Raw genomic sequence first — 15,081 nt, forward strand, 5'->3', positions numbered from 1 at the left:
TGGAAGCAGTGCCAAGGCCACGTTGCTCAAAATGCCAGCATTGCATAAGGGTCATTCCACGTCAGTTCAACCAGGGCCCACGCACTTAGGTCTCAAAAAATTCTGAAAAAATTACCAGGTGCAAATCTTTCTTTTTTATTTTCCACCCTGAACATGGGCAAAATGCCCCATTGACATTAATATGTTTTATATAGAGTCACCACACTGCCACCTGTGGTTGTATAGAGTAACCTGTGGTAGCTCTATACAAAACATATATATAGAGTCACCACACTGCCACCTGTGGTTGTATAGAGTAACCTGTGGTAGCTCTATACAAAACATATTGATGTCAATGGTGCATTTTGCCCATATTCAGGGTGAAAAGTGAAAAAGAAAGATTTGCATAAGACAAGTCAAATTAGTGTTTTTAAAAAGAAAAGATCATGGAGAGTAAAGAAAAAAATATTTAAAAAATCTTTGTATATTCCCACAAGGTGTTTGGGTGCTCTGAAAATGAGAACCAAAATGATTTTTTAATCTTGTAAAGTCTGCTGTTCAGACCCTGAAGGAATTTATTTTCTGTTCATTGTTTTTTGTGAGAGTGTTTCTACTTATCTCAGTAAGGAAAATAAATCAAGAGCCTATGTTGAGTACAAATATGTCTTCTGAAGGCTTAAACAGAGCCCAGCCAAAAACTCCAATAAAATTTGTATCAACTTTGAGGGACAGCTATGACCATGCAGGATTATCCAGACCAAACGTGACGATTTTGCTACATACTATTCCTATTTATGTACTAGCATGCAAAATTTGAGCCTCCTACATGGTTTAGTTCTTGCGCTGTGGGCTTGTGAACTTTGACAAAAAAAAGAGGCCGAACAAAATCGAGACCCCCCTCCCCCTGTAAACTTGGCTGTATCTTGGAAAGTATTGATCTTACATAAGTAATTTTACAGTGTGTCTCCTGGGTAACATAGGTACACCTGGTAATTTTTTCAGAATTTTTTGAGACCTAAGTGCATGGGCCCTGGTTGAATTGACGTGGAATGACCCATAAAGTATTCGAGAGGTCAGCCATTGTGATTATGAGTTGGTTTTGTTCACTCGGAATCAAAAAGTTATCTCTCTCTCTTTATCTCTCTCTCTTTCTCTTTTGTTTATGCGCTCTCTCTCTCTCTTTTGTCCAGGGAGGACTTTGACCATGAGGAGAAGGCTCGCTTTGGGGAGCTATGCAGTGGAGAGACTGGCAACAAAGGCAGGGAGTGGTTTGCCCGATATGTCAGTGCACAGGTATGTGAAGAGGATGGTTTTCACACTTGATCCCATTGTTGGCTCAGGATTTTCTGTGCATATGTGAACACTCCAAACAAACGCAGACTCCTCTTAAACAAATTGATGATGAATTCTGGGAAATGTTGTCTTTGCAGCGGTGCAACTCCAAGTGTGTGAGCGAGCAGACCTTCTACAGACTGGTGCAATCCTTTGCTGTGGTGCTGTATGAGTAAGTCATTTTGCCTTACATCACATCAGAGGCTTACACTATTATGCAATGTGTGTGTGTGCGTGCTTGCGTGCGTGCGTGTGTGTGTGTGTATGTGTGCGTGTGTGTGTGTGTTTGCCGTGGCCTCAGACCGTGTGCTGAAAGCAGATTAGAAGCCTGATCATGCTCCGTACCACATTCCTGGAAGTTGCTCTTCAGCTTGACTTCCTCCAAGTTTTCTGAGGCCTTCTGCATTTGCTTTCTCAGTTGGTGCAATGTGTGTGTTCTGTCTCCGTGTTCTACCATCTGACATAGTCTCTCTCTGCCAGAAGTCAAATAAATCTTTGGGGACAATAATTGGGTGATAAAAATGGTCTAAACGGGGGTGATTACACACTCACTTGATTTATTTAAAGCATTGACATGGAAGCATTCCTCAAAGTCAAAGTTCACACAAAATGCCACTTCCAAGGGCAGGTCTTAAAGTTGACTTGCTCTCAATACTAACATTTCAGCTAGTTGCTCCTACATGTGCATATTCATATCCACAAAGGGCCAAAAGTGAAGTCAGGTCTGGCACAGAGGGAGGAGTCTCATGCTGGTCCGGCTGTGGTCTTCTCAGGCACACTGACCAGTGGTGCTGAGTCGCTGACGCATTTTGTTGATTTACAGGTGCCACCAGATGGATGATTACGGTCCTGCGAAGAACCTGATGACCATGTGCTTCACATACTACCACATGGGTGAGAAGAGAAACAGATGTTGTGTGTTTGATCAAAGCTGCTCGTATGTGGGAAGGGAGCGGTGTACTCCTGTGAGTCACCTCAGAAAGGGATCAGATGTTCATGGCCCGTCAGCATACCGGAGGCACCGTGGGGCCTGTCTGTTTGAGAGGCCTATCTGTGTGACAGATGTGTGTGTGTGTGTGTGTGTGTGTGTGTGTTTGTTTCCATGCCCAGCAAGCTCAGTTGTTGAAAATGTCAGCCACGTTTAATCTCACCCCTCATGAGGGCTGTTTGTTTTTCATGGATGGTCTTTGCAGAGAACAAGCTGGTTTGAAGCAAAAATGTGCCTATTTGTGCCTAAGTTACAACACCATATTCATTTTCCAAATAACAGCAGTTGCTTCCAGAAATTAGAAGTTGAGCAGGAAAGGAAAGCAGATGTTCTTTGTGCATCCTGTCGGTGTAGGAGGCAGATATTTAATTACAGACCTAAAATTAGGTTCTTGGGCAAAAATAGTCACTGCTTTTTCATGTACCTTTGTATTCATTATATGTCTTTATCACCCAGAGAGAAGAAATACTCTTTTCTGATTGGCTGGTGGGGTGGCTATTAATTCTGAATAACAGGACACCGTTCCATATCAATGCTTATGAATGGTAACTATAACAACCATAGTAGGACTACGGTTGCAGGCTTCGCAACAATGGAATCAACTGTAAACAAGCTAACTGTCCATGCTATCGCTGCTATAGGGCCAACGAAAGTTGTACAAAAAGCTGAACTAGTGAGCTTCTTTTTAAACGAAACCGCGTGTTTCCTTTGCAGTGGCAACCGGGTGATAAGCGGGATAACGGCCTTCGAGGTGTGTCCAGTTATACGGAATTAATGGACTCGGGCGGAGTTTTTTGCCACTCGCCCTCGTCCATTAACCCTTAAAGGTGTACCGTCACACCGGTGTGACGGGAATGTTGAGAAATGAACGTTCTAAAGAATATCTGGGTTCATTGAATTCAACATAGAATTTTAGAACCTTCAATTGTTGCGGAACTTAGAACGTTCAAAAACCTACACCTTTAACCCTTAAAGGTGTACCGTCACACTGGTGTGACGGGAATGTTGAGAAATGAACGTTCTAAAGAATATCTGGGTTCATTGAATTCAACATAGAATTTTAGAACCTTCAATTGTTGCGGAACTTAGAACGTTCAAAAATCTACACCTTAAAGGGTTAATTCTGTATAACACAGGACACCTCAGCGGCCATTATCCCTTACCTACCATGTGCCATGGGCCTTGTAGACGTGTGAGACTCATTTCTGGCTTTGTTTTGTGTAGGTAAGTCGCAGCTGTCGCCCACAGAGCTTCTGGAACGTCCAAGCGCGGGGATTGACTCGTACCTGCGGAGTGCCAACACCTGGCTCTCAGGCAAGAAGGACATGGCCGAGAAACTGCTGAAGACCACCTCAGCCAGGCCTGACGTCAAGGGCTTCTTCGGAGGCCTGGAGAGCAAGCTGAGAGGACCATCTGCCCGCAAGAATGAGTAAGCACTCTCTCTCTCTCTCTCTCTCTCTCTCTCTCTCTCTTTCTCTCTCTCTTTCATTGTCTCTCTCTCTCTCTCTCTCTCTTTCTCTCTCTCTCTCTCTCTCTCTCTTTCTCTCTCTCTTTCATTGTCTCTCTCTCATTCTCTCTTCCTCCCTCACTCTTTTTCTCTCACTCTCTCTCTCTCCTCTCGCTTTCTCTCTCATTTTCTCTCTCTCTCTCTTTCTCTCTCTCTTTCATTGTCTCTCTCTCTCTCTCTCTCTCTCTTTCTCTCTCTCTCTTTCTCTCTCTCTTTCATTGTCTCTCTCTCATTCTCTCTTCCTCCCTCACTCTTTTTCTCTCACTCTCTCTCTCTCTCCTCTCGCTTTCTCTCTCTCATTTTCTCTCTCTTTCTCATTCTTGCTCTCTCTCTCTCTCTCTCTCTCACACATACAGTACACACACACATATACTCATCTCTCATCCTTTCCCTGTTTGTCTTTCTATCACTCTTGCACTCATTTTCTCTCCTTTTTTTTTTTCTCACTCAAACACACACATTCCCTTTTCTTCTCTCCCTCCCTCAACACTGTTTACTTGCCACCTTTCCCTCACCTCTGCCTTGCACCTTACCTCTCTTTTCACACCTTTATTCATTTGCTTTTTTCTCTTTCTCACTCCAACTGTCTCCACTTCAAAGTCTGCAATATCACGTGTCTGCCTCCGCCTCCCACACACACACACACACCCCTATGAAGAAACACACCTATGTTAGTCCATTCAGGATGCTTAAAGGGGTGGTTCAGGATTTGGGTAAGACTGTTTTTAGTAGCAGGCTAACACATACTGATGACTTGCGCTAGCCTAGCACCTGCGAACTCTGCAACTAAAAAGGACTGGATGAAACGTGTTGAAAACGGTCTTCACTGATAAATATCACACTTGCTGGAAATGGGGTCCTACAGTATGTCCAAAATTCCTGAACCACCCCTTTAAGGCAGAAGAAAGCTCAGGTGGAAATGCTCCTACAGATAGCCCCGAATGTCTATGGCCTGAGCATGCTCAGTTTGTGCCCAAGCACGTAATGCTTTTCTCTCTCTCTACCGACAGAGAACCTGTGAGCTCAGAAGAGGGGAAGCCCAAAACTCCAGGTATGCCATCTGCCTCCTCCAGCCTGCTCCACCAAGGAGAACCTTTAGCATGACGGGCCCTACTTTAAATGACGAGGAGCAAGTTCTGAAATTAGATTCAGTTAGACTGAATAATTTGTACTTTGCCCATCATTTAAATTAGGGCATCACATTGGGTGTTAGTCTGTATCATTCTGTTTGCTGCTATGAATGTGTATTTATTGGTCTGTGGTGTCAGGGTGGCTGTATTACGTTGTTTAATGTCTTTTTTAGGGCTGTCAATCGATTCGTCAATCGATCGTATTTTTAATATTTAAATTCAAATGAATAATTGAATTATCAGCATTAGTGACATTAAAGTTCAAAAACTCTATTATTATTTTCACTTTTCAAATAATGGCCATAATAATCTATGACATAACCTAATATGCTGAGGAAATAAATTCAAAAGTGCTTCGGGAAGTTTTTTTGTTCACATACAAGGCATTTCAGGCCACAGATATAACCTAGGGGACACAATGAAAATAAATTAACACTCCCCTCAATGTCAACACTTGCAGACATTGCAAAGGACTTTATTTTCAACACTTTATTTTTATCAACACCATCAGGCCGTTTTTTAAAAGTAAATGTTCCAATCAATGATCTAGGCAGCACGTTTTCTTCTCTCTCCTTCATTTTACAGTCTAATTTTTACTGACTAGGATGGCTCGGGGTCAAAGGTCATACGGAATCGATTAATCTGCACTAATTTTTTTAATCAGTTATTTTTTCTCAAATTAATTAATCGAAATGAATCAGTTATTTTGACAGCCCTAGTCTTTTTCTTTCTGCTGATATAGCATATATGCTAATGTTACCTATATTTGCTGATGCCAGGATAAAATGCATAGACACAAAAGTCACTCTGTCACTCTGCACACTAGTCTCTCTGCATCTCTCTGGTGATACAAAAGAGCCTGTGTCTTTTCTCAACAACAAAATGGAATCCAAAATGTCCTCTGCTCTCCTTGACTCTCTGCTGGTTCTAATGCCCTCTGCTCACCCTGCCACCTCCCCCGCTACCACGTCTTTCCCACCTCCCCTCCACGCTACCTCACCTCCTGCTCCTACTCTTCCTCCTCCTCCTCTTGGACATGCAGTGTTCTGACATGTGCTTCGTGTTCTCACCTGTCCTTGTTCTCACCTGTCTTGGTCTCCCCAGAGCCACCTGAGGAGAAGAAGGCAGAGAAAGTGTACCTGTACACCCACCTCAAACAGCAGCCCATCTGGTGAGGAAACCCTTTTCTGAAACCCCCCATAAACCCTTAACGTTAGCTGGTTCATTTGTATGATTATCTACTGTCATGTGATAACTGTGTATCAGTGTTGAATTTCCCCTTGGGGACCAATAAAGTATATATCTATCCATCTATCCATCTATCCATCCATCCATCCATCCATCCATCCATCCATCCATCCATCACCAACTGCAGCACCTGAGTTAGCAGTCTAGCTCTGCTTAGAAATGAACTAAGTGTTGTGTTCCCCTGACAGGTGGACTGACTGGTGGGCTCTAGCTGTAAATAACCTGGGCTGTGTTTGGGGTTTTGTATGTTTTATGTTTATGTGTTATGTCTGCCCTTCAAGGTTTTTTTAGTGTGTCAAGATTAGTGTTGTGTCCTTACTTGAGGACTGGGCTTCTTCAGGTTTGGGAGCATTGGAATAGCACATATTGGTTGAGACCATAGACTGTATATATTAAACACATATTGTCCTACTATGGATATAGTATGTACAGTATGTTTAAAGTATGTGTACAACATGCAGTTTTCCATTTTTATGCAGACAACACTGATATTTATTATTGTGCTGCTACCATAAGGAAGGCATTTGAGCATTTGCAAACTGCTTTTCACAGAGTGCAAGCACAGCTTTATCAATTAAAGCTTGTACTTAATGCCGAGAAGACCAAAGTAATGGTCTTTTCAAACTCAAGGAAAAATGAGTTAGACCTGAATATTCTTACCAATCAGGGTAAAACAATTGAGATAGTTTTATCTTATAAATACTTAGGCTTTTTAATTGATGACCACCTTTCTTTTAAGCTTCATATACAGAACTTAGTGAAAAAGTTGAAATTGAAGCTAGGTTTTTTCTTTAGGAACAAATCTTGTTTTACTTTTTCTGCCAGAAAAAGGCTAGTCGATGCCACATTTCTTCCTATTATTGATTATGGTGATCTGTTGTACATGAATGCCCCATCAAAGTGTCTTCAGATGTTGGATGCTGTGTATCATGGAGCTTTAAGTTTTATTTCAAATTGCAGACCCCTCACTCATCATTGTACACTTTACTCCACAGTGAATTTGCCCTCTCTGTCAAATCGCCGACTTACTTACCTCTATATCTTTATATGTAAGGGCATTATAGGCAGGCTTCCATGTTACATATCTGGATTTCTTTCTTTTACACAGAGTACTTATGCCTTAAGGTCTTAGAACACTATTTTATTGAATGTACCTCAAGCCCGGACAGAGTTGTTCAAGAAGGCTTGTCATGTTTGCTGCACTTTCTGCTTGGAATGAACTACAGAAAACACTCAAAATACAGTGTCTAATTTCCTTAAATGATTTTAAAGGTGTTGTTAAAGCCATAGAACATGAGTCCATCCAGTGCAAATGTTTTAATTGATGGCACTTTTATTTAATCTGGAATGCACTTGAGTTGTCTTTTCCTCTTTTGTGTTTGTTTTGTGATTGTGATGTGGAACTATTTGTTCTGCTATGTTGGCCAGGTCTCTCTTGAAAAAGAGATTTAATATCTCAATGAGACTAACCTGGTTAAATAAAGGTTATAATAATAATAATAAGTATAGTTTAAATATGGTAGTTAAAATAAAAATGTCAAAAACAGAGATCATACACTGATGTTACACTGATTTAGTCACATTTTTAAGCGATATACCCCCTATTTTCCCACTTAAGACAGCGAAACCACAAAAAATGAGTTCAGGCCCTGAATTATTTTATCCAGCTGGCAAAGGTAGCTCCCCATCTGCCGAGTTGATAACACTGTGGTGCACAGAATGTTCAGTCCCGTTGCTCGTGACAACAAGTTTCCAGGATATGACGTGGGTTGTATACTAACACTTTCTCTCAAATCCACACTGTGATTCTTCTATCCAATGATGACGTGCTTGTATCCTGATGAAAGACTAGAGCAGCAGTTTTGATGAGTGAAAGAGAATAGGAGCGCTGATGATATCCCTGCTGCTCTTGGAACGGAAATGGTCATTCAAGAAATAAAATAAAAATAAATAATGTCAAAAAAGTTCTTGCCATAAAAATCCAAATCCAGGCACTCAAATGGATTAAAATGGTAACAGCCTTAATTTTATAGTGCTACAAGCATTTTGAAGGAACCAACACCGACGCATATCGACTTGTGCCTTCTTCACATCCTACACTACATTATGCGCCCTAATTTTGTTGTTCCCTGTGAAAGGCATACGCTAAAGAAGCACTTAGCGGATACACATCTTCCTGTTGGCGTTTTAAAATGCATGTAGCATTTTTTACATTGTGAGTTTATGTCAAGAACGTTTTTTGACTTGATTGTTTTTCATTTGATTGTTTTCATTTGTTTCTTAAATCAGCAGTCTGACTTGTGTGTCTTTTTTCCCCCCACGCCTGTGAAAGGCATACGCTGCGGTTCTGGAATGCAGCATTCTTTGACGCGGTCCATTGCGAGAGGAGGAAGATGTCCCCCACCACCAGGTGAGAACCGGAGTCAGAGTCTGAGAGTAGAACCAGAGTGCCAACCTAATCCTCAGAGAACACATATACTGATGAAAGGATTCAGACATGCATGCAAGCAGCCTTCAATCTGGTTTGGACAGTAGATAACTTAAATTAACATTTATCACATTGTTAAGAATGGAAATGTGTATGCATAAGTGTCTTCTTTGTGTGTGTGTGTGTGTGTGTGTGTGTGTGTGTGTGTGTGTGTGTGTGTGTGTGTGTGTGTGTGTGTGTGTGCGCATTCTATACATGTGCTGGTTCAGTCAGTGAGAGGTGTGTGTGTGTGTGTGTGTGTGTGTGTGTGTGTGTGTGTGTGTGTGTGTGTGTGTGTGTGTGTGAGCGAAAGGTTACAAGTGTATGTGTGAGTGCTAATGTTGTTTTAGCTCTCCTGTGAACCCTGAGGCTTCTCCTGCTCCTGTTCCTGCCACTCACACCCAGTAGTGCTTGTGTGTTTGAGGGTGTGAAGTCACACACACACACACACACACACAAAAGCACACTTATATGTTCACATGTGTGACTGTTTGTGTATGCCTGTGTGTGTGTGTGTGTGTGGGGGGGTGCGCGTGTTTGATTGCGTGTTTGATTGCGTGTGTGTGTGTGTGTTTAACCCTCTGTCTTCTTCTGCCTCACTGCCTCACAGAATCACAGCTGAGGAGGAGAAAGATGAGAGGTCTGTCCTTCACTCTGTTCATTGAACATCTAGAGAGAGAGAGAGAGAGAGAGAGAGAGAGAGAGAAATGGAGCCAGGTGATAGATAGAGAAACATTACTCTGTAAAGAGACTATTATGCATAGAGATAGAGATATAGCACTGTGGGGAGAGAAGGTCACTCATCACATGAGAGCCTTAGTCTGATAGTTACGGAAGCAGCCGTGTAATCCCTGTAAGAGCAACCCAAGGCCAGTCTTCAATGTCAGGTCATACTGACCAAAGTTAGTGTCAAGTGGTGTTATCTTATCTGTTTGGTGTGAGCAAAGGCGTCAGCTATGTGTTATTCATTATGGCATCTGGTTATCTGTGATGGTGATTGTTTTTGATAAAACGGGAAAAGGGTGCACCTGTTTGCAAGATTTTGCACATCAGTGTCTTTTTGGATTTTTTTTAAATTATTAGTATCATGATGTTGCCTCTTGATATTCAAATTTCTGTTTATTATTTTTGGGCCAGTTAGTCTTTGCTTTGTTTTTGTACATTTATTATCTTGTTGTTTTTGCCAAAATCACACCACCTATGAATGATCTTACGTACAAGGAAAAAGATCATTTGTATACCCTTTGGTTCTTTTTGATATTGTGGCGTATGGGTATGACGACAGCTATACACAGATCAGCAGGAGTTTGACAAACAACCCAGTAATGAAGACAAATGAATGTCCCTCCACGCCTCCCCTGCCACAGTAAGTGAGTTAGCAACAGTGAGAAAGCTCTGAGATGTGTCGACACATAAAGGTCAGGGTTCGGTGCGGTCTCTCTCCATGGGTGTTTTGCATGTTGCATGGTTACATGCTGGGTCCTTTACCTGGGGGATGCTGCCTCTTGTTTAAGCCCTCTGTGGGGGACATTACAGGTTGGGTATTCACCTCAGAAAGAGTCCTTAAGCTCCTTAAGTATTTGTAGGATACTGTGTACTATTACTATTTATAATCCTATTATTATGATTATGCAATTAATAACTATTTATTTATAATCTTATTGTTATTATGCTATTGATAGCTAATTACACAGTGATCAATTGTTTTTTCTGTACCAATAAGGTTTGTCATTACCATGACAATCATCACTAATTTATTTGTAGTATCCTTACTGTGTAATTTGATTATTTATTATTTTATCATTATTACAAAATTAGTTACTGTGTACTTATGTTACCCACTCATTCATCTTGAGCTAATATGAATAAACGATCCAGACTGTGCAGGTGTGTGCATAAGGGTACATTCAGACTTGGCTTCTTATTTTGACAAGACAAGTTGTGCAGACCCCCTTTTCAGTTTTTAGAAGTCTTTTTGTGATAATAAGTATCTGCTTGTGATTGGTCAGCTGCCAAAAAGCAGCGTGATGTAGGGTGTTTTTCTGCTTGAAGCTGAACATTTCTCAACTTTAAAAACAGCTCTGAGCTGCAGAAACAGACGCCCGGAGTCGCGTTTTAAAAGAAGCTGAGGACTTTTTTTTAAAACATTGTAAAACGGACGCCGGCACCTGTGAAAAAAATGCCTAGTCTGCAGGGTCTGTACCCTAAGACAGTTGCCAAGCCATCATTAAACCAGGGGTGGCTTTGTAAGGAAATCACATTTGCTGGGGGTTTTCTTCTGTTTGTTAAAAAATCCAGTTTATCATAGCAGTGAATGAGCTACTATAATAAGTAGTGCCCACTGATGTAGTTTATTTTTCTTCAATGAAATGGACACCTGTGAAAGTTTATTCTCTAGGAATTTGTATTTTCCAGTTAGCAAGACTAACATATCTGATCCTGAAAATGATATGAAATTGTTTTCATCCCTCCTGATACACTTACCAGATATGTTTGTTTTCATGGACATAAAGTATGTCTTGATGTCTTGCTGCTAATATACAATTATTCTACATTGAGCTACAACTTGCTGTTTTGCATACACACTTAGTGTTGGCTGAATGATGTGTATGTCTGTTTCTTTGGTGATTCTGTATGGTTTTTTTTGTTTGTTTTCTTAAAGTTCTTATGACTATTTTGCACACTTATCTATAGGTCCTCACATATTCACATATTTGTAGCTGACCATTTGCATCCTTTCAATACATACAAATTCACACATTACTATGCAAACACATCAGCCCACCCATATTTCTTTTTTCAGTGTGTGTGTATGTCATGCACACAACAGCATGGAAATGTAATGTGTATTTGTTTTAGTGATCATGTGGACTGTGCCTCCTCTTGTTAAACAAAAGCCTTTTGTTTTCTTCCCCACATTGAACTTCCATCTGTGTTACATCTAGTGCATGTCACATTTTATTTATTTAAGTTAGTGAAGTCATTAACAAGTTTAGTTAGTACACAAACAGGAAATACACAACAAAAACAAATGAATTCTGTTGAACTTGATTGGACAGGAGAGGTGTAGACCTTAGAGTGACCTCTCACAGGAAGTGACCTCTCCTTGGCTTTGTTTGGTGGTCAACATAGAGACAAAATACCCTCCCTGACATGTTCCCATCTTTGGGTGTCATGCCGACAATTGGCCCTGAGAGTGACCGTGGTCATTTTTTTTACCCACAGGGAGAAATGGTGTCACATGACCCAGGAGGAGAGAGACGACACATCAAGGTTCAATGAGAATATCACCTTTGGACAACTAGGGTGAGTGTGTGTGTGGTGTGTATGCGTGTGTACCCTTCTGAGATTTCAGTCAATTGTGCAAGCATCAGTTTGAGACAATTGGAGTGAGAACATCACACACACACACACACACACACACACAGAGAGAGAGAGGTTGTATGTTTCTGTATGTGTGTGTGTGTGTCTGTGTCTGTCTCAAACCTGATGTGTGTGTGTGTGTGTGTGTGTGTTTGTCTTTAGAACCTTTAGCCACAACATGTTGGCCTTTGGCTTGAGCAAGAAGCTCTGCAATGACTTCCTGAAGAAGCAGGCCGTCATAGGCAACCTGAATGAAGGTAAAACACGCTATCCCACACACCAATTCCATGGCTCTAACCCAGCTGTGTTTAACATGAATACCTTTAGTGTATCTTCAGTCAGGAATGCAGGCCCACATGATGTAAATCAGCTGGCCTGCTCCATTAAATTCTCCTCGCTTGTTTTGCTCTAAGGGTTGTTTGTGTAAAGTGGAATCTGAGTTGTGTTTTCCTGTGCTGACAGAGCAATACAAGCTACTGAGCGACCACATAGAGCAGATGGCTCAGGAGTGAGACAGAGAGGACGGCCGAGAGAGAGAGAGATCAGCGCTCTTCAACGAAGGCTTGGACGCCAACACAAATGCATACACCCAATTCATGTATATCAACAGACACACACACACACACACACACATGCGTATAAATTCACACAGATATACACACACATACATCAGTATGCACATGCATACACATACACACAAGAAAGCACACACACACACACGCGTGCGTGCGTGCGCGCGCACACGCACACACACACACACACACACACACACACACACACACACACACACACACATAAATAAACACAGATATACACATACATACATTAATACACACATGCATACACATATACATACATACACACACACACATACTTATACACACACTGTACACAAACATGCAACATTCTCAAAACACCTTTAGCTGTACTCTCCGCTCTGACAACTTATACACTACACCTACAATACACTCTACGTAAATGAAGTCCCCCCTCAACTGCTCCCCCCAACTGCTGGTCAGGTTGTCCTTCCTTTTTAGAATACTGCCCCCCTGAAGTGTGTTCCTATTTTTTGGTTGTCACGTCAAATATGAAGTGATTTGAAAATAAGGATTGCTGACGTATTTGTTCTGAACTCTCAACAAATCTTCAGAGTTTGCATTCTCTGGTAATCTAGTCTTCCTTATTTGTGTTAAGAACACCCTCTTGAATTAAGTCAATTATTGTGACTTTTTTTCCACAGAAGTGCAGTCATTTATTGTTTGTGGCCTTATTTAGGATCTGAAGAGAATTCTCCATTTTGTAAAAGTGCCTTTGAATATGTTTAATCAGATTTTCCTTACTATCATTTTCTTATTGTAGATTCAATTGTTGCATGTTAAGAGAAGAATATCAGAAATTTATTCACAGCTCTCGCTCACAATCTTGATGAGGATAGTGGTCGATTTTGATAAATTTGAAGTCTACTTGTTATATATTGTAGCTCGTCCACTTTACTTCAAGACTGCTGCGTTTTCACTTTTTTTTGTCACCAAGGCATGCTTTAGTCTATAGGGCATGAAGAAGTGCTGAAGTTATCCGTCCAAGTGTATTTAGCTCTGTGCATGTTGGTAACATGTAGAGGTGACAGTTTGACCACTAGAGGGCAGTCGCGGCACTTAACAAATCTTGACAAGAAAAAGTGCAAAGCTGATGACTATTTTAAACGTAATATTTCAGTCCTCTCCCTACGTGGTCCCGGGGCTTAGTTGTGTATCAACAGAGAGGGCATATTTTACATTCTGTAAATTAATGGAAGAAAACACTTTGATATGTTACAAATTATATTAACGCTGACAAGCTTCTTTTTTTTCTATGCTAAAGCTAAATGAAAAGGGATCAAATGATCAACAGTGTATCCAGCGCTGCTTGTACAATGTGTTCCATGTGTTGCAAGGATATCTCTGAGTAGGTGTCATCTAATGATGTGCAGCTGTGTTGCTCAGTGATTGCATGTGTAGTGTGAGATTGTGCCCTGTACTCCCAACCTGCTGTAAACCGTACTAAATACTATTGTATGTGTTTTTATTGTGCAATGTAGTTGAAACTAAAGTATTAGGACTAGAAGGCTTTGCTCCCCACTCTAGCCTTTGGTTCCTTCATTTGTCGTGATCAAAGCCAACTAATACTAAAATCCCCACCAGCCTACTGGTGTGAACGTCTACTTGTGTGAACCACTAGTGTGAACATCCACTTGTGAACTACTGAAGTCTTTTCAGAGCTAGAATACTTGAGCATCTCTGACATGGTGGTATCTTTTGTCTCTCTGTGTCTCTGTGTGGCAGTGAAACAGCTAGACGGACCGTTGTATTTTCCATTCATTTAGGACTCATTAGAGAGGACATGACCCTGTGTCTGTGGGCAGACAATCTTTCCCACTTACTCACTGCAGTTCCGCTGAACCAGAGGAGCAGCTGGGGTCTCTGATCTGAGTAGAATGTGTGAAGAGCCATGCCGCGTGTCGTCATTGTAATGCATGCATAGCAAAAACAATAGCCGCCATTCAGTCAATTCTTACCTCTATGTGCGACTTGTGTTCCTGTGATCCAGTAGATTTTGTGACTTCACAGCCTTTAGTCTCTTTTTGTGGTGTGATTTACAAAACAATGGGAAGTGGTTGGAGGAAGTTAGATTTAGACCTACACACACTCACTCTCTCTCTCTCACACACACACACACACACACACACACACATACACACACTACGCTTTCACATGGTCAGATCTTTTATAACCCGTGCGGGTGGTGTGGGCTCCAGAGCAGCGCTCGTCTGAGAGCATAAACAGCGTCTGGCCTTTCAGATTAAATCGCATCCTCCCCTCCTCTGCTCCTTTCCTCTGCCTCTCCTGCTCAGACACCCACAGCATGTGGATGGGCTCAGGCTGGGCCTGTCCAGTTGCTTTGGCCAGTCCAGCCACCGGGGATCAGTGTTTTAAGGGTGTGAGAGGATTCCATATTTAGATGTGGAGAAGAAGGAAGAAAATTCTTGTAGAGATGGTCATCAGTGTACCTACCCCATAGACTGGACTGA

At 41.5% G+C, this 15,081-nt stretch overlaps 1 protein-coding gene across 2 annotated transcripts in view; it reads left to right on the forward strand.

Moving 5' to 3' along the window:
* The window catches only part of kiaa0513 (KIAA0513 ortholog), a 19,987-nt gene extending 7,293 nt beyond the window's left edge, over positions 1-12,694 (forward strand). Inside the window, exons 3-13 of one of the 2 annotated variants that reach the window (XM_048257437.1) lie at positions 1,170-1,272; positions 1,410-1,483; positions 2,135-2,205; positions 3,524-3,728; positions 4,817-4,857; positions 6,041-6,107; positions 8,517-8,594; positions 9,262-9,291; positions 11,877-11,957; positions 12,177-12,271; positions 12,477-12,694. In XM_048257437.1, coding sequence (XP_048113394.1) covers positions 1,170-1,272; positions 1,410-1,483; positions 2,135-2,205; positions 3,524-3,728; positions 4,817-4,857; positions 6,041-6,107; positions 8,517-8,594; positions 9,262-9,291; positions 11,877-11,957; positions 12,177-12,271; positions 12,477-12,526 — 895 coding nt within the window. In that variant the 3' untranslated portion in view covers positions 12,527-12,694. The remainder of the gene's footprint in view (positions 1-1,169; positions 1,273-1,409; positions 1,484-2,134; positions 2,206-3,523; positions 3,729-4,816; positions 4,858-6,040; positions 6,108-8,516; positions 8,595-9,261; positions 9,292-11,876; positions 11,958-12,176; positions 12,272-12,476) is intronic. The other variant, XM_048257438.1, reaches the window with a different exon arrangement.
* The last annotated feature ends 2,387 nt before the right edge of the window (positions 12,695-15,081 follow it).

The sequence above is a fragment of the Alosa alosa genome, chromosome 11 (assembly GCF_017589495.1).
Source record: "Alosa alosa isolate M-15738 ecotype Scorff River chromosome 11, AALO_Geno_1.1, whole genome shotgun sequence".
Taxonomy (NCBI): Eukaryota; Metazoa; Chordata; class Actinopteri; order Clupeiformes; family Clupeidae; genus Alosa; species Alosa alosa.